General features: G+C 31.7%; 2 protein-coding genes and 2 long non-coding RNA genes across 4 annotated transcripts in view; 3 read left to right on the plus strand and 1 right to left on the minus strand.

Moving 5' to 3' along the window:
* Nucleotides 1–5,198: 5,198 nt before the first annotated feature.
* On the minus strand, nucleotides 5,199–11,623 carry LOC136986282 (cytochrome P450 4C1-like). The gene is made up of 11 exons (XM_067283777.1): nucleotides 11,589–11,623; nucleotides 10,442–10,544; nucleotides 10,287–10,372; nucleotides 10,027–10,217; nucleotides 9,382–9,451; nucleotides 9,144–9,270; nucleotides 8,873–9,058; nucleotides 8,631–8,804; nucleotides 7,924–7,990; nucleotides 5,495–5,674; nucleotides 5,199–5,424 (listed from the first exon to the last, which is right to left on the minus strand). Exons 1-11 carry the CDS (start codon nucleotides 11,621–11,623, stop codon nucleotides 5,261–5,263), a joined length of 1,383 nt encoding a protein of 460 aa, XP_067139878.1. The 3' UTR covers nucleotides 5,199–5,260.
* A 1,673-nt stretch (nucleotides 11,624–13,296) lies between these two features.
* On the plus strand, nucleotides 13,297–14,115 carry LOC136986204 (venom protein 164-like). The gene is made up of 4 exons (XM_067283692.1): nucleotides 13,297–13,453; nucleotides 13,523–13,625; nucleotides 13,694–13,785; nucleotides 14,009–14,115. The coding sequence occupies exons 1-4, from the start codon at nucleotides 13,406–13,408 to the stop codon at nucleotides 14,036–14,038; spliced, it is 273 nt and encodes a 90-aa protein (XP_067139793.1). The 5' UTR covers nucleotides 13,297–13,405; the 3' UTR covers nucleotides 14,039–14,115.
* A 4,620-nt stretch (nucleotides 14,116–18,735) lies between these two features.
* LOC136986207 (uncharacterized) overlaps nucleotides 18,736–20,001 on the plus strand; it is a 129,536-nt gene continuing 128,270 nt past the window's right edge. Inside the window, exons 1-2 of the long non-coding RNA XR_010882440.1 lie at nucleotides 18,736–18,877; nucleotides 18,947–19,119. This is a non-coding gene — a long non-coding RNA (uncharacterized lncRNA). The remainder of the gene's footprint in view (nucleotides 18,878–18,946; nucleotides 19,120–20,001) is intronic.
* On the plus strand, nucleotides 19,141–19,547 carry LOC136986408 (uncharacterized). The gene is made up of 2 exons (XR_010882476.1): nucleotides 19,141–19,206; nucleotides 19,441–19,547. It is a non-coding gene; the product is annotated as an uncharacterized lncRNA (long non-coding RNA).

Raw genomic sequence — 20,001 nt, forward strand, 5'->3', positions numbered from 1 at the left:
TAGTTACTCCCAAAATAAGACTAGAAATGAAAATTATTTTTAAATATTATTTATTACTACATACTAGACTAAATAAAAAGTAAAAATAAAATAAAAATGCTTGCCTTTGGGTTTTAGTTTCCAAAGACTTTAAATATAAAGACTTTATGGGCTTACACTGAACTTTGATGATTTTTGTCACGCCTTCAAACTGAATCATCGCTACTAAAAAAATGTTTACCATCTGTTTATGGTATTATAATTCTGTTAAAAGTTAAGCAAAATTGGTGTTTTCTAATTGGGTAATTATCTTAATACCTAATGTCTTCCGCGCCCGTGTTGCAGTCGTGCTAACATTTGATGACAACATTTAATAGCGAGGTTGAGGCCGAAGTTTTAAACGCGAAAACGTTTAGTCGGACGTTCAGTGCCGCTTTCCTGTAAGCCTAGAAGTTTGACAATGACGTTTGGAATGTCGAGCATGATTCCACTGACTTTCCAAACACCATTGTCAAACTTCTAGGCCAGGCCTGGCCAACCCAAATTGTTTCGCGGGCCACTTTGATCACGTGTAACATTATGGTAGGCCACAATTTAGACAAACATGCTTTTAAAAAAGTAAAACAAATACAAAATGAATAACATTTTATTGTTATACCAAGAGTTCGTACTCGCACTTGCGCATTATAACAATGACACACGCAAATTTTCATTTATTTAATTGTTTTGGTATACACATAACGGGAAACAAAAGTTTTAATAGATATATAATATCGCTTAGCGAGCCACACAATTTAACGTGACGGGCCGCATGCGGCCCGCAGGCCAGGCCTGTTCTAGGCTTACAGGAAAGCGGCGTTGAACGTCCGACGTACACGTTTTCTCGTTTAAAACTTCGGCCTCAACCTCGCTAATGTCAACGTCTGCAACACGCTGCAACGAAATATTTCAATGCAAAGACGGGAGAGAAAATCTTGCACTCATGTCAGTGTGCAGCAAGTTGTCATTGATTAGTGGATTTTTTTTTTTTTTGTAACTCTTTTCGTCCAGGGGGCACTAAGAGGGCCTCTTATAGCAAGCCCATTATGGGTTCGGCCAGGCCCACAATGGGGCGGCCGGGTGGTGAGGGACGGGGACCGACATATCCGGACGGACCACCCCCGAAAAATTCCTGGGGATTTCTCGACCCGTCCGGATTCGATCCCGGGTCCCCCAGGGCGGTAGGCTGCTAACCTTGACCGCTCGGCCATCCGGCCGCTTGATTAGTGGATTATGCGATTGCATTTTCCACACATACCCGAATATTCAATCTACTATACAGGGGGTCCTGCAAAATGTCTGATGAGTTTTCGTCACCGCGGGGCCTTTCAAAACGCGGGTCCGGGTTCCGGCGAACGCGCTGAACCTGCCTCGCGCCGGCCCTGCCAGCGATTCTCAACTTCTTAGCTCCGCGACTCCCAAATAGTAAATATAAATAAAATTAATATTTTGCGTCCCCCACCCAAAGGAATAATAACAGTAAGCCTTACTATTACTAATTGAATTTTGACTGTAATTGTAAATGTAAATTTTTTAAAATATTATATAATCACATTGCATTAACTTTATACATTAAGAAAATACCGACAGTATAAAAAATTTAGTCACAAAAGCATTGAAAATATTAATCCCTTTCGCCACGTCTTATTTCTGTGAAAAGGGTTTTTCGTCTATGGTTGCGCTAAAAAGTAAATACAGGAATCGTCTTTTATCACTCGAAAACAATTTGCTTTTGTGTGTTTCTAACGTAGATCTACGTATGAGAAAATTTTAAATGAAAAACAAATGCAACCATCACATTAATTTCTTCACATGTGTTCTTATTGTAAGTAAAATGTTTATAATTTAAAATTTATTTTGTATACTAGTACTTTTTATATATTAACAGGACTTATTATACTGGAAAGTATGGATCTGAATATCTGCATCCATATTTTCCAGTATAATAAGTCCTGTTAATATATCTTAATATATAAAAAATACTAGTATACAAAATAAATTTTAAATTAAGATAGAAAGGACACACAGGCATAATAATTAAAATGCTTATAACTTTATAATAAATGATTTTTTCAAATAAAATGGCTTCATTATTGTTTCGCGACCCCCTTTAATATCACCGCGACCCCCAGGTTGAGAAACGCTGCTATACACAAATAAATCAAATTAGTTATAGCGTTCTCTATTTTATACATTATAAATATTGTCTACTATATTTCGTTTCCTAAATCATTTCTTACTTCCTTTCTATCGTTTCTCTCATTTTTTAAATTATTTTTTTTTGTGGAAGCCCATGGGAACATGTCCAGGATACCCGCGTACAAATCCGGCCCACTTTCCAATTCAACGGCATCAGTGCTGTACAGCGGCATTCATATTTACAATTCCTATTAGTGATGGACGAGTCTGAGTCCATGAAATTTCTGGATCGAGAGGAGACTTGAGTCCGGCATTGGACTCGAGAGTTCGTACGATGTCACATGTGAGATCCCGGACAGGTCCGAATCATCACGAAATTCGCGAAAAAAAAAAAAAACAGTTAATTTAGAGAAAACATTTAATTGTTTTAAAAAGCAAAAAAAAAAAATGGTTGTAGTCCGACACCTTTTGTTTATATCAAACTGCGATGCAGAAACCAGAAGTCGTAGAAGGGAAGTCGCTCTTTGATCGGTGAGAGATCGAATTCATCTTCGATTTTGACCTCTCTCGCGCTGTCCCGTTACGCTTCGTAACGAGGGACCAGCCACTCGGGAAGCGTGATTGAGGGAGAATGACCAATTAAAAGAGACGAAAGGAAGAACCGGAGATTGATATAATCCCGAATCTTCAAGGACAGATTCACTTTCCGTAAACAGTGCAAACTGTGCACCTGCACACTGTTAGTCAACGCGATAAACGCAGTTTTCCGTCCATTCCGACCGGTAACCTGTGCCACTACGGATTCAGTGCATCTCGTGGACGCCAACCAACAGAGTCTTTCTGCCTGTCTTACGAACTGATTAACGCCACTGCCCCGGGGCCACCTTCGATCGACGAACAGCTTCGACGCTCAGGACTTCCGAACAGCCGATTGTGTTAAAGAAATTTTTTTTTGTTTTATAGTGTAAGTTTATTTTATGTTAAAATAAACGGTTTTTGTAAGATACTTGTCATCTGTTTCTTCGCTGCCACTACCCACATATGAAAGGACACTAGACCATAACTGACGCGCAATTAACTGATTGCTCCTATAAGTCGGCTTACTTACATACAGCAATGTTTCTTGGTATAGAAACATTGAAAAATTGCTAATTTTTGCATTGGCAATATCCAAAGTGGTAAACCTGTAAATGTCGCTACGGTGATATTTCCAAATAATAATTTATTAAAAAACACAGTATGACACTAAATTAAGGTAAAAATTATCTGTCGTCGTCTGTTACAAGATATTATTAAAAATGACTTTTATATTATTAATTATTATAAAAAGACTTAATTTTAAGGGCAGTGGTGCGTTTTCAAAAATATTGTAAATGCCAATATCCAGTAAAATTTTCTTTAAGTCCCACCCCTTTGGAGAAATGACACATGGCATCTAGTTCCCCACTCCTCGACCTTTAACCATCAAAATTTAATAGCATCGATACTCCTTATGTACAAGTTATCTTGCCGTATTTCGTTTCTTGCTGTTTACTCCACCCTAGATATTAAACGAAACAGACGCTCCCCAACACATACACATATACACACACTCTCAGACGTATACATATATACGTACTGTACATATCCACGACATTTTCTTCCAGTTTTCTTGACTTTTTTGGATTCGGGAGGTCTCAAAAAAAAAAAAAAAAAAAAAAAAAAAAAAAAACGGAATTCTGCAGAAAAATCCAGAGGGTCAAATTTAACACGATTCTAATACTTTCCTATACGTATAGGATACATAATAGCTCGAAAAGTAAAATCAAGTTTTTGGAACTTCTAAAATGCAGTGTCTTTTTTCGTTTGCCAATCGTACAAACTGATAAATCCGCTCGTCATTGTGTTTCCACGCGAATTGACAAATTATCTTGTGTTTCCGCGAAATTGTTAAAATATAAAAAGTTGTTATTACGAACAGATCTATAAAGGATCTGAAATATAAGTCTGGTGTTTATATCTTTTGTTGTAAATAAATTATTCGTAAATAATAAAATCAAATTTTAATGATTTAAAATTCAGAAAATTTTCATTTTGATTCACCGAAACGAAGCGTTATTTGTATTCAAAATTATTCATTGAAATTTTTGTCTCCATCTTTTTTAAATGATATCGTGACGATCTCGACACCTTAGTCACATTTTTTTTACCGGGGCGACATAGTCCCGCAACGGACGCACCACCAATGCACACCAATCGTGGACTTTCCGGGTCCAAAAAAACGAAAACATGGGACAAAATAGCCATGGTAACCGACGCCCAACCGTTCCGCCAGAGGGCGAGCCAGCAAGCAAGCGGACACATTTTTTCAAAGCGCATTTCATACACATCGCACAGTGCACATCGAACGATTTTCGTATAAGCGGAAGATTTCTTGTTGGAATTTTCGGCGGACTCTTCGCATCCTCCCCTGTGCTTACGTAGTCCGGATAGGCTTCTAGTTTTCTCACACAAATGGCAGATGGCGTAACGTGTAGCCACGATTCTTATTTATATAAATTGATTATCTTCGTTAATTTTATTTAAAAATTTGCATCGAAAATAATTCGTTTATATATCCGTAATTTAAAGAGGTTTTTATTTAACTCTGTCATCCTTTGGGCATTGAGAGGGCATTTTTTAAAGCAACTCTATTAATGGATTTGGCCAGGCACAAGATGCTGGTGGCCGTGCTTAGAAACAGGATCCGATGCATCAGGAAGAATCAGCCCCGAAAGATTCTTTGCTTTTGACCTATCTGAATTGGAACTCGGTCTTCCAGAACGATGGGTTGCCACCTTATGTTAAATTAACCGCTCGACTATCCGACCGCCAGTTTAATCATTTATATTAATCATTTAATGAGTTTAAAAACGTTATTTTAAATATATAATATTTATTATCAAGCATTTAATTACGTGATATATATGCTTAAAGAGAAAAGATTAAACTTGAAGAAAAAATAATCAGAATGGTATAAATTTTGATTCCTAATGTATGCTATAAACTTTGTAATATATTCAAAAAAGCGATAACATTATAAAAAACTTTTAGCCAAAGAGTTTTGTTTATCAATTGTGTTCCTTCATCCATTCAAGTTTCTGGGTATAAATTTAATTCGTATCTTCTTTTGAGGATGTAAAAGGATGCCGATAATCGGGTTAACGTCGTTATCTATAGATTTTATAGTAAAATTCCTTAAAATGTTCGTTAGTATTGTTTTCTCTTCTAGTAAGGCAAACTTTTGACCTGAAAACATAAAATACAAGTATATTAAAATTTATGATAACCGAAATTTATGCTTGATTTAATGACATACCAATGCAATTTCTGGGACCAGCAGAAAAAGGTATATATGAATAAGGATGCCGTTTAATACAGTTTTCTTGCAAGAATCTATTCGGTTCAAAGGATTCAGGGTCTGGAAATTCTTGAACGTTTCGATGGATGTAATGGATCATCACTCCACAGTTGGAACCTTTCGGAATCTTTTTTCCATCTTAATATATTATTAAAAATAGACGTTGCTTAAATATAATATTTCACTCATCTATACAGGTTAATTCAATATCAAAATTAATATAATTTAATAATAATAAATAGCAAAGTAATCAATATTTCCATATATTTATATGTTTCAGTTAAAATAAGAGAGAATTTTACTGAGTTGAAATTTAAAACATCCATAAAATTCTTTAAATAAAATTATAATAGGTATATCGAATTATAAACAACTTGCCAATTAAAAATAATTACTTATACTGATATTTCTTGAAAAACTTAATTTTAAAATATCCTAACGTTTTTCTTGATTTTTTTTCAAGCATTTTTAGACATGTATATATTATTAGTTTTTAACTCTTTTTTCCCTGTCGGCACTAAGAGGCCTTTTTAGCAAGCAGTGATAAGCCCTCATGTATATGTGTCTAATTGATATAGACTAAGAGTAAAAAAGCCTAATATACGTTCAGCTAGGCCAACAGTGGACGGCCGAGTGATGAAGGATGGGCTCGACATATTTGGGACAAATTATCCATGAAAAAATCTTGGGATTGTTCGCCTGGGTTTGATCTTGAATTTCCAGAACAAATAGACTGATGCTTTAACCGCTTCGGCCATCCGGTCGTGGCTAAACGTAGAGTAATTAATTTTATGATATATCTGAATGCCGAATTTTTTGAACTGTACTTTAGCTAAATTATTAAAACTAAATAATTTTAGACTTAGTTATTACATAAATTTTAACTGATTTTCAAATGAAAATGATTTGCCTGATTATTTTCACCTAAATACAATAGTATATCTTAAGTAGGAGTCAGTTTCACGTAAAATTTATTCCGGAGCATCCACGTGTCGCGTTATTATTATCCAATGGTTATTTGAGTCTCGGACCCTTAACCTCCGCGACAATCTCCTTCCATTTTTCTCTGTCTTGTGCCTTTTGTATCCACACAGGCAGTACACCCAATCTTTGTCGATCCGTCTTCAGTCCATCTTTCCATCGCATCCAACAGGTCGTAACCTGAGGCACCCCGGTCAGCACTTTGTTGTACATGTCGATTTGAGTCGGCGCGGGCTACATGTCTTGCCCATCTAGTGCTATAGTTTGTATGATATCATAGTCGTCAACTTTGCAGTGTAGTTCCTCATTGTGCATCTTTCTCCAAGTACAAGTTCTATTATCCCGCACGAGTCCAAAGATTCTTCGTTTTCAAACACTCGCAATTTGTGTTCTGTGACTCTATGTACGGGCCATGTTTCACCTCCAAAGATCAGCATTGGTTGGATGATGGTTTTAAAAAATCTTAATTTTACCTTTCTGGAAACTTGTTTAGATTGTAGTACTTTTTGCAAGCTGTAGTTTGATGCGTTAACCACGTGTCGCGTTGCCGTAATCAAATAAGCCATACCAAATCAAGTCAATAAATGTTTCTATTCTTATTCTTGAAGAATCTTCAAATTAGATCTACATAAATTCTACACAATTTGTAATTAGTTTTTTGACACGATTAAAAAGGCTCTGATAAATATTTTTATAGCAATAAAACTAATCATTAACTTAAATTATTTTTATATTTGGGAATAATAGTTATAAAAATCTGTAGTATGTTAGAAGTTTTTCAATTAATCAAATCAAATATGTAAAAAAAAAAAAAAAAAAAAATGATTTGTCTCATAAACTGTAGAATTTTTCATAGTTCTTAAGATTACAGTTTTAAATTGTAATATAATTATCGAAATAAAGACATCTGAGATGAAAAAATTGCTTCAAGTAAAAATTTATGACAATCTAGATGACAGTAAAATTTTTTCTTTGGGAGTCTTTGGTAAAGATAAGTTTGGCGCTTTAAAGCGGTACACACAAGATTTTTATTATTATTTTCCACATTTCGTTTGTAACGAAGTAAAAAAGATATAAGTTTAAATAGTATGGCGCATCTATTACTTAATTATTAATCAAGCCAGTATCCTAAATACTGTATATTTAAAATTGCCGGATAGTTCAGGCGCTTAAGCGTCAGTATACTGCTCTAGGTGGGCTCGGGATCGAATCCGCGAGCAATTCTTCAGGAATTTTTAATGGGCCATCTCTCCTGGATACGTTTCACCCTATCCCTCATTACCTGACGTTTCTATTATGGGGTTGGCCAAACCCATGATCATGAAAAGAACCTTTTTTGTGCTGACAGTGCGAAAAAAAAACAAAAATTAAAATTAAAAGGTGATTAAATAAGTAAAAATACCAACCTATCTCGATGCTTTCCGTTAATTTTCTTCCAATCATAGGCACTGGAGTATATAGTCTAGAGCTCTCCTAATTCAAAAAATATGCTTCTTTAAAATTCAAATTATTAAATATAAATTAATGGCCATTGCTTTAAGGTTCAGCTTTCCTTCTGGGGAACCCATGATCAAATTCGAGTAAAACGTCTCACCAAGAATTTTTCATGTGTATCGACGTTGGGTTCGACATCCGGGTATGTCGAACCCAATTTCTCATTCCATTGTGACGTTGTTCAAACTTACGAGAGGTAAGACCAGCGTAACAATAGATCAGTTTAAAAAAAATGACCCTTTTACTGCCCACATAAAAAGCCAAAAATGGAAGGAGAAATACTGTTAAAACAAACAACGAAATTATTTATTAAATAATTATTCTGTTAATTTGCAATGAATAAATTTTACTTTAAAGCACACTTTTTTTATTTTATTTATTAACTCTTCCGCCCTGTGGGCACTAAGAGGGCCTCTGTTAGCAAGCCCATTATGGATTCGACCAGGCCCACAATGGGTCAGACGGGTGGTGAGGGATGGGCTCTTTAACGCACACTGACAAACTTTTCATATAGCTATTTTAAAATTAAAATTAAAATGATTTTTTTCCTGTTCAATATTTGATCTATTAATATTAATTATCATTACTATAATTAATAAAAAAAATTTTTAATATTTACTTTAATTACACATTCCATGTATTTCATTTTTTTAATATCATCATGAGTTATATTTCTCTCTATATCTCCTCCAAATACTTCATCAACTTCTTTTATCAGTTTCTGTTGAACATGTTGATTATTTCCCAACAAATAGCATATCCAGCTCAAACCGTAAGTTGTCGTATCGTGCCCCTTCAAAGTAATATATCAGAAGTTACGAAACTTATACGTTTTTTTGTGAAACGAAAAACAGTACTTACAGCAAACATAAATATGTCGACTTCTTCCTTCACGTCTTCCAAAGTGAAAGAAGGATCTTTAAAATAGCAATCCAGAACAGTGTCCAAGAAAGGTTTTCTTTGTTTTATATTCAAATATTGATCTTCCTTTGAGATTTCCTTCTCGTTCTTTTTATTTTCTAAAATTTTTTTTCTTGCTTCTATTACCTGAGAGAAAATGGATAAAAAAATAATATAATAATAATTAAAATTTAAAAATTAAATATTATTTTTAATTTGCTCCTTTTCTTACTCGCATAGTAAAACTATTCATTATTTTTATACATTTTTTGAATTTTCTTCCTTCAGCACTCACATAAAACAGAAAATTGGGAATAACAGCTCTTTCAAATATTCTTTCTGTAATTATTTCTCTGACGCTAAAAATAATTAAATATTAATCCAGTTCCTCTTATATATTTTAAACAATAGATCTCAATTAGAAAAAGTTAACGTTACTTTATCAAGGACCTTTATATGATCACACTTACAAGTCGAGAGCTTCTACGTACTCTAAACTCCCTTGATTTTGCACATTCATCTGGATTCCCATAGCTGTTTCTAAATTTTTTGGCCATAAAACAAAGTATTAAATTAATAATTTTATTTTTTCTACAAATGTTACCTTTTCAATACAAAAGTTAGCTATATACAGAGACGTTTTTATGCATAGATGAAGTAGGAATCTGCCTACGATTGAAAAGTTTTACAGCTGACTAATTACATGATCTGTCTGTAAAAGCAATATCATTATGTAACAACAAGGGTTTGGGCAGACCTATAAATTCCCACTGTTAACAGGAAAAGTATGATGTACAGGATCAAGACACTATTAAACTTAAATGCATTGTAACGAAAAATTTCAGCCCGGCATTATGACGATGTCACAATAAATAACTGCTCTTTCGGAATAATATGCTTTCTAAATGAAAGTAACTTAATTATTTTTATTATAAAAAATTAATGTCAATAAATATTCAAGAATTAAAATACATAATGTTTTATCCTATACCTCCTTTTTACGAAAGGGCGAAAAATTTTATATGCATACAGGCAGCAAAATGCTAAAAACGCTCTGGCTATATATAAAATATAATATTAAATATATAATGGCTACTTAATAATATTTTTCATACCACATATGATATCTAAAGCACAGCGAGTCATCAATGGAGTGAAATCTACCCATTCTTTATCTTTAAGCTCCATCAGTTTGTCTATCATAATCCGGGATTGTTCGTCCATAACTGGCAAAAAGTTTTCCAAAATACAGAAATGAAATGCTGGCATCAATAATTTCCTTCTCTTCTTCCATTTTTCTCCAGAACTAAAGACAAAAAAATTGCTAATACATTTAATTTTAAAATAATTTTTGAAATTTTAAGGTTCTAAATACCTGAGAAAAAGCGAATCTCCCAACCAAGGAACAAAACATTTGTACAGATCTGCTTTATTAATATTTTTACTATGTTCAAGTATTACCTATTTGCATACCAAAATATTAATTTTTACGTGCCTAAAATAGTTAAAAAAGACAAGTATAATAAATACCTGAGCACTTTTAGGATTAAATATCAAGTAGACTTTCCTTATGCCTATAATTCTAGTAGCAAATCCACCATTACAATAGCGTCGAAACAGTTTTTCATAAATACTAAAAAATACTTAGATAAAATTATAAAACAAAATTAGATATTACTTGTCTTACTTACCTTAAAATAATTAAATTAAGAAAAAAATAATTATATTTGATATTAAGGCTGCAAATAATTTACATTATACTGCCTGATCCAGAAGTCCTTCGACTTAGCAGACATTTGTGTCACTATATCGAAGAACTGAATTACCCGTTATATTGATGCCATGAATTATCCACAAAGCAAATAGGATCTTTGTTAATCGTAAGATTTCTTTCTGTCGGTTTGATACAAACAATAAAAAGCTTACCTTTATTAACTGTAAAAGCCTTACTGTCCTTAAACTCTAATATTATTATTAATTGTCTACTTGGACTTTACTTAGTAATAGGACTTTTTAATGTGCCAATCTTTAAACACCAGTATAAAGTCCTATTAATAAGTGAAGTCCAAGTAGACAATTAACAATAATAAGCTTACCTTTATCTTTATCAGGGTTTTTAGAAATTATAAGAAGTAAGCCTTTATAGTGAGACAGTAAAACTTTCTTCCATTTAGACAATGCTAATGCTATGTATTTACGAAAAATTAATGCATAAATCGCACAGATTAATAAGAGTATCAAGGCTAGAAATAATAAAAAAGTGTGATCAGTTTGGGACTTTTCCAAATACGACTCTACCATGACTCGGTTATAAGTAAATAACGCAGAAAAAGTAAAAAATCTTTCAATTTATATTCTTCGATAAAAATGGCGGATAGTTAAGATATTAATTTAAAAATAAAATCAAAAATATCATTGGTCTAAGTTGAAATGAATAGACCAAATTTGCCGTGTTCTAATTTTACACAGAAAGAAAATTTTCAGAAAGGTCGAAAACCTTTAAGTTTTGAGATATATTAATTCATTTAATAGTTAAAAATATATATTAAAAAAAAATAAACAATACAGAATCGAACATTGTCAACTTTGACGAGACGAAAACTCAGTTCAGGATAAAATCTTCCATATTTATGCATTTTTTAAAAAATTTAACTTGTATGATATCAATGAACTTTACCTGTTAAATTCTAATAAATTCGTTAGAAGTGACATCTAATTAATTAATTATTATTTTTAAAAACTCTTTCCCTCCTGTGGACACCTAGAGGGCATTTTTTGAAAACAAAATAGGCAGCTAAGTGATGATGGACGTACCCTGACAGATTCAAATGGACTATCTTCCCCCCAAAATTCTTGGAGTTTCTCGGATTCGATCATAGATTCCCAAAGCGGTTATTAATTATCCGAAACATAGACTTATCAGAATACATAATTGTTTGTCGTAATTATCAATTATATTCCATGTGGATGACAGGCCATTTCGATTTAACTAAGAAAGTCATTTTATACCCCAATGTTAATTTTTTGTTAGTATATTTTACAGACAAATATAATATTGTGTTTAATTGATTCAGCCATAAAAAACGTGAAGAGTTCTGTGAATCTCCTTAATAGCTAAAGGGCAATTTTTAGAAATTTATTTACTATTTCTAAATATTGTATATTATATGTAGTTTAATTGTTAATGCCAATTTTTTAAATATATTATGAAATTATTGGTTATTGTAATAAATCGTTAATTTAAGACGTATATTCCGGAGATATAAAGTACAAGATTTAAAATAAGTCTATTAAATTATTAGCAATATTAAAATTTTAATAATTTTAATGTGTATAATATATTAAACAAGTATCAGAAAATATTATAAACACTTTAAAAATAGAAAAAAAATGCTTCATATAGATTTTTATAATGATTAAAAATATATTAAATTTGGATTTAATCAAATTAAGTATAGTTCAAGTAATTCAATATGTTTTATATTTTAGAATAAACTTTTTTTTTTTTACGAAGAGGTAAACGTACTGTGCTGGCTGTTATGTAATTATTTCCTGTGTGCTAGCGAAGGTGGTCATTATCGATGCCCCCCGGCATTTATTCAATTTTTAGAAGATTATATTCTGTGTTAAGCGTTTTTAGTTTATTGACCACTTTGGAAAGGTACTTTTAATCAAGCATAACTCCCCTTCTAAATTTAATACTCGAAATATTTGAAAATTGAAAGATAAGGAATTTATTTTTTATTATTGTTACTATTTTCTATCTTATTCGTTAAATTTCCTTCGTAATAAAATGTGTATTATTATATCAAAATTGAATTTTTGTATAAAATATAGAACTTCAATTTACTACGATATTATAAAAGTATGATATACAGGGATAGGACACTACAGTACTAATTTGAGGTAGAGAGCATATATTTTTAAATTAAAATTGCAGCCCGTATTGTAAAACTATCAATAATTTTTGCTGGTTGAAACCTTAACATTTGTTACATAAGTTTATAAATTAGTAAAATAAAATATCTTGTAATACATATTCATGATTTAATCAATCATTATTGATAATAGGCATTAACATAAAATCAATTAAAAGTTTTGTAAAAATTTCATTTTATTATATAATAATACACTTTTTTAATTTTTGAAAAATAATTCATATTATTTCTGATCGTTATATAAAGCCCAGTAGATTATTATGTTTTACTTAAATGAGACTGAAATCTAATCGGATATGATGATAATTATTTTATCATTTAATATTAACACATGTTCCAAGTTTATATAACATCAACAATAATTTCTGAATAAATAATATGATTTTATATACGATATTACGTGTAAACTAATTAGCATTCCATATGTTGCAATGATAAAGAAATTAAAATGAGTTCAGATAATGGCCCATCTGCTGAATCCCATTAAATTTTTGTTTAAATAAGGATGGAAGAGTTGATATCGTAACATTTTTGTGTTTAACTCTCACAGATCAATATGAAATACTTTATTGCGTTGGTCGTTTTGGCCATTGCCATAGCAGAGGTAAGTTTCTGTTAACAATTAAAATTAGTCGATCAAGTTAATTTTAGATTTTATTTTTCTCAAATTTAGATTAATGCCGACTGCCTACAACAATCCGACTGTCCTGCTGGATATTGTTGTAAACAAGTCAATTCTTATACTGATCCAAAGTGTTTCCCTAGACTGAAACAAGGTAAGAAATTATAAAATTTTTATTACAATAATTATAATGCAAAAATGTTTAAAATTTGCAATTTTCAGGAGAAAAATGCAATGTGAGAGATAATATGAAATACGATATTTACCAGTTCAGATGTCCTTGTGAAGAAGGACTTAGTTGCACACAATTTGCAGTAAGATTTTATTCGTTGTTTAAAGATTTCAGTTATAGTTTAAGACTATAAGCGGGTTTTATCATGATACACGTATAAAATAGTACAGATGATAGTTATATAGTATTTATATGATTATAATTTAAAACATGTATATGCATACGGAATAAACTTAGCTTAGTATATGTTATTAATTTATCAAAATTGATTGTAAATCTGATTTTTATTGATTTAATATTTACAGGAAGGTATCTGGGAAGGACAGTGTAATTGAAAAGTTCTTCAGATTCGTTACAAAACTTGCATTCTGTATTGAAGTTTCTGGTAAATAAATTCTGAGAAAATAACCTAGACATTGTCTTTTATTCAGTTATTATCACTACTCTACACCATGGGTCGCAAATGGTGTCTAGATACTATCTAGACATTCGCGGGTACACGTTATAGTCTATAAGACAATACACCTATTTATATCAAGTTTTATTTAATTCTAAAAATAATATGTAAAATAATTCAAAAGATATATTATTATTTAAAACAAATATTTTAGTAAACAAATTGACCGAGTTTAACCTATTTTTATTTTCATATACATAAAAAGAGAGAGAAAGAGAGACGAAAAAACGAATTTTATTTCATTCGAAAAATTCTCAAATGATATGACTACATTTTAAGAAATTGTTTCGTTTAAAGAAGCTGTACCATGTTATTCTATTACATCTTTTCCATCCCGCATTTTTAATTACCTAGTTTAGCAATTCCTAACAGGGGGTACGCGAAAAAAATTAATAATGGCGATTGCACTATAAGAATATTCGGATTCTGCGTTGAGGCCTTTGGCGACGTCACGGCACTCGATTCTTAGTTTTAAATAAAAATATATGTGATTTTACAGCGCTGTATAATTGACCAAGACGCCACTGTTTGACGAACACGAAAAATAAAACTTAAGAAAATGAGCTACCAAGGGTTACGCAAGTTAAAAAGGTTGGAAACAGCTGACCTAGTTGAAGTAAAGTACGTGTAAAATCTAGAACAATGTTTCTGAGCCTTTTTCTAATCGAGGACCAGTAATTACATGCAATTATAAATTATGCTTATTTATTACGCTTATAAATCCTTATATAGAGTTACTCTAGATTACTATTTAAATGTCACTCGTAATTAACTGCGCTAGCGTCGTTAATAGTACAGGTCTGCAAATTTTCAGTGAACAAATATTTTTTACAAAGTAGCAATTGACTTTTATGTTTTTTGATATGCTAATTTCAAATATGCCATTCGTTTTTGTCCATCACGTAACAGTTTTTTGAAAACTGCGTTTGAAAATTTAGAAAAATAATGCTTTATATACCATGTAAATACATTCCTAGGAAGTAAAACGAAGTAATAAGTAAGAAGTTATGTGTGAAAAATTACTTTAATACTCACATGTATATTTAGAATCTACATTACTGAGTCGTTTACTGTCATTAGTACAAAAGCATATGATTCTGGATATTCAGCAATGGCCGCATAAAGTCAAGTTTCTAAGGCTTTGTAGTACCTTTTTCTTTTGTGTTGAAAACTCCCTGTGGAAGCAGATCTTCTGTGTGTAACTTGCGGCTGTTCTCTATGTGGCGACCAGCAGTAATCTGCTATCATGTTCTTGTTCCATCTACCTTTGTATCTGCATTCCATCTGCTTAAATCTTTCGCCGTGTTCCTCGCTGACGGCACCAAGATTTTCAGGAAAATAGTCCAGATGACACATCAGGAAATGAACTTTTAAGCTAACAGAACATCCTAATTTTTTGAAATTTTCAAGCATAATTTGTACAATTTGTTTGAAGTTGGGATCCTTATAATTTCCCAGAAATTTATTAACAACTTCTTTAAAGGAGCTCCAAGCTTCCTTTTCAACGTTTGTCATACATGCTTCAAATTTTTCATCCTTCATAAGTTTTCGAATATCTGGACCCTCAAAGACACCTTCCTTTACTTTGGCTGCAGATAATCCACGAAATGCATGACGTAAGTGCTGTCTGTCTTAAGAGGAAGTGATAGAATGAATGAACTTCATCTCATTGTCTACACTATTTTATTAATTTTTTTCCTTATATATATTAATGAATTTGGGTAAACAAAAATAAATTACATGTTAATTGTATATTCATAAAAACACAAAGACTGAAAACTGAAAATTTCATATTGTGAAAAAACTGTACGCGATGGAATTTTTTGGTTATTTTTTCTGAAATCAGCGTCCAAAAATACATCAGAAAAAATGTTTAGTTTTCAGGAAATATTTTCATCGCAGACCTGTGTAGTCAAATATTTTTCTGGGGACAGATGAAATGTTTTTATGGACTGGCTTTTGAAAAACACTGATCCAGAATACAACTACTTATCACCTATCAAATATATAACACCTAACTTAAAATCGTCACAAAATCGATATAACTACATAAATGACGATGTTTGTTTGTTTGTTCCCTATGCACTCCTATGCCGTTTAACCAATTGCGCTGAAACTCGACAGTTTCGTTAACATAATTCTAATTTTGATAATGTCATAATATCATCGTCAAATATTGAATTAATTTCTGCCAACACCAGACTCCTGCCTTCAGAAGTAGCGCCATCTGTATGCATTTCTATCATATAATATAGTAATAATTTTTAAAAGTATAATAAACTAAATATAATTCATACAAAAAAATATATATTTAAAAAAAACAAATATTATATTCACTTAATTACTGCGACTGGTAGCACGAAGCATGTATGAGCATTGAGCATACGTTTTCAACCTATTAGACTGAAGTGAAAACGTTTTCTAAATAAAAGCGAATCCCAGCAGCCAAAAAGGTGTCTATAGATTTATTTTGAATTGAGTTAAAAGATTTTACTCGTTATTATCGCATTGCTAATTTTTTATAAACTCATCTTTACTCTCAAAATTAAGCTTTTTTGCCATTTTATAATAATTAAAAATATAAAAAGTTTTTAAAATAAAATATCATAACAAATGACGCCAACATAATTTTAAATGTTACCGGGAAAGTTAAGCAACCCGTTACTGCATTTCTTTATTTTATTTTTTTATTTTTTGCTATTGATGTCAAGTTGTTACATCTAAGGTTTCGGATATTTTTTGTTTGAACAGTATTTTCGTAAAATTTAATAATTATACGTTTTATATTTCTCTCTTATACATCCGGACAACACCGGATTTATAAGAGAGAAATATAGTTATTCGTCGTCTCTGGTCGTCTCATTTCCAGGTTCGGTGACATTCAGTGAACACTTCGTTCGCCCGACTTAACCATATGCAATTATTTCTTGTGGGAACACCTCAAGGCACGTGCATAAGCTCATTCTTTTCAAGAACTGAAAGACGTTATTCGCGTGAAAATCGCCAAAATCGCCTTCAGAAATGTTTCACTGATAACAGACACCACATAGGAAATGTTGTTTTCAATACTTGATTCTGTAAAATGCTATTTCAATAAAAACTCATATCTTCCAACAAAATATATGTTGTAGTAACAATTACAGATAATGTAATTTTTTAAAAAACGTCCGTCCTTTCTGACCCACCCTATATATATTCTGATTTCGATATATCGATTCCAGATGCCATCGTTTCTACATATATTGAAACAATGCCCGAGAGAGGATGAAGGTAATAGTCTACATATTATTGAAATTTCTGTCATAAATAGTCTATATTGGAATCAATTAGTCAAAGCCCGGGGGTCGAGCAAACGAAGCGAACGGGGACTTCTTATAGTGAATTCTACGTGGGCAGGAGACGAAGCTACCTAATATATAATGTACAGTACAGTATTCGCTTGTGCTATGAAAAGATCCATAATTGATTATCTAAACAGAACTGAACCAAGAACGGTAAACAAGTTAGAGTTAAAATTAGAAAGAATTTGTGTCTTAAATTATCTTCTCATCCAGAAGGAAATCAACAAGTATTTTTCATTGAAAAACATTCTCCTTCTCGCAAGAAGACCATTTATCTAATATGTAAGATTGTGACATTTTGTACTATTCGAGAACTACTGTATATAGCAGTACATTCTCAAAGTGCACAGAACATATTCAGGATGCTAAGCTTAAATCTTCAGTGCATTTTTCTCGAAATCCGATAGATTAGCTAGCTGGAAAAGTCTCAAGCAATGGGATCGGTTATTGTATATTTAAAAAACAATAATCTTTAAAAAATTGTAAAATTTTTTTAAAAATAAACGAGTTTCTTAAAATTAACTCTTTTCTATCCGACTTCGAAAGAGCTAAGAACTGAGATGGACACCGTGGAGTATTTATTAATCTTCCACGGTGTCCATCTCAGTTCTTAGCTCTTTCGAAGTCGGATAGAAAAGAGTTAATTTTAGAAACTCGTTTATTTTTAAAAAATTTTACAATTTTTTAAAGATTATTGTTTTTTAAATACCGATAGATTAGCTAGCTGGAAAAGTCTGTTAAACTCATCAAAACCTTGAAAAAAAATGATAATATAAACGATTTACGGATGGCAAGTTTGAATTTGGAGTCTATAAGTTTGGATATTTTATTAGCTGCTCGAAATCTGTGTTAGTTTCACTACTAAGAAAGAGATTTTCTGATTTGCTTAATATTTCAAAACAATTCATTTATTGACTACTTAAATTGTCATTTTTAACGAAATTACTGAATTTTTAAAGTTGCTGTTAACTTTTCGATAAACTGATTAATATTATAATAAATATTCTTGTCAATAGAATGCTCGACGGTTCACACTGGGCTATGATAAACAACAGAAAGGAAAGTATGTTTTATGATTAGATACGTTTAATTTTATGTAACATGTGTTCTACGTTTATATAACATCAACAATAGTTTCTGAATAAATAATATGATTTTATATACGATATTACTTGTAAACTAATTAGCATTCCATATGTTGCAATGATAAAGAAATTAAAATGAGTTCAGATAATGGCCCATCTGCTGAATCCCATTGAATTTTTGTTTAAATAAGGATGGAAGAGTTGATATCGTAACAGTTTTGTGTTTAACTCTCACAGATCAATATGAAATACTTTATTGCGTTGATCGTTTTGGCCATTGCCATAGCAGAGGTAAGTTTCTGTTAACAATTAAAATTAGTCGATCAAGTTAATTTGAGATTTTATTTTTCACAAATTTAGATTAATGCCGAATGCCAACAACAATCCGACTGTCCTGCTGGATATTGTTGCAAACAAGTCACTTCTTATTCTCATCCAAACTGTCTCCCTATGCTGAAACAAGGTAAGAAATTAGAAAATTTCTGTTAATTATGACACAAGCTGTTTAAAATTTGCAATTTCCAGGAGAGAACGTGCAGTGTGAGAGATAATATTGATGGGCGGTATTTATCAAGTTCAGATGCCCTTGTGAAGAAGGACTTAGTTGCACGCAATTTGCAGTAAGTTATTTATTTTTCCTAAAGATTTTAGTTATAGTTTCATATTATAAGAGAATTTTATCATAGTATTAATACATGTATAAAATAGTACAGATGATAGTTATACAGTGTCTATACGATTATAATTTAAAACATATATATGAATGCGCAATAAATTTAGCTTAGTATATGTTATTAATTTATTATATCAAAATTGGTTGTAAATCTGTTTTTTTATTGATTTAATATTTACAGGAAGGTATCTGGGAAAGACAGTGTAATTGAAAAGTTCTTCAGATTCATTACAAAACTTGCATTCTGTATTGAAGTTTCTAGTAAATAAATTCTGTGCAAATAACCTAGACATTGTCTTTTATTTAGTGATTATCACTACTCTACACCAGGGGTCGCAAACTGGCGGCCCGCGGGCCGGATAAGTTCCGTTAAAGCTTCATATCCGGCCCGCGGTTTTGATGATTTCTTTTCTAAAGATCAATGTTTCTAAGATATTGCGTGAACGAGATACAGCAGGAATTCAAACGTTTAACTGTTTACAAAGTCGTAAAAGCAACAAACGGACATTTGTTAGAGTTTTTTTAAAATACAGTACGTTTTAGTTTACCAAATAATATTGAATACTGCCCGCGTCCGATATACAGAGTTTTATAATTAAAGTTCGACTTTGAAATGGCCATAAAAGGAAAGCTACTGGACAGAATGTTATCAAACTTGGTAATAGTTTACAGGAAGTCATGGGATTTTATTTTCCTAAAAAAAAAGTAGTTCAAAAACTCACCACCAGCGAAGAATGGAGCA

The sequence above is a fragment of the Centruroides vittatus genome, unplaced genomic scaffold (assembly GCF_030686945.1).
Source record: "Centruroides vittatus isolate TY-2023 unplaced genomic scaffold, ASM3068694v2 scaffold_1015, whole genome shotgun sequence".
Taxonomy (NCBI): Eukaryota; Metazoa; Arthropoda; class Arachnida; order Scorpiones; family Buthidae; genus Centruroides; species Centruroides vittatus.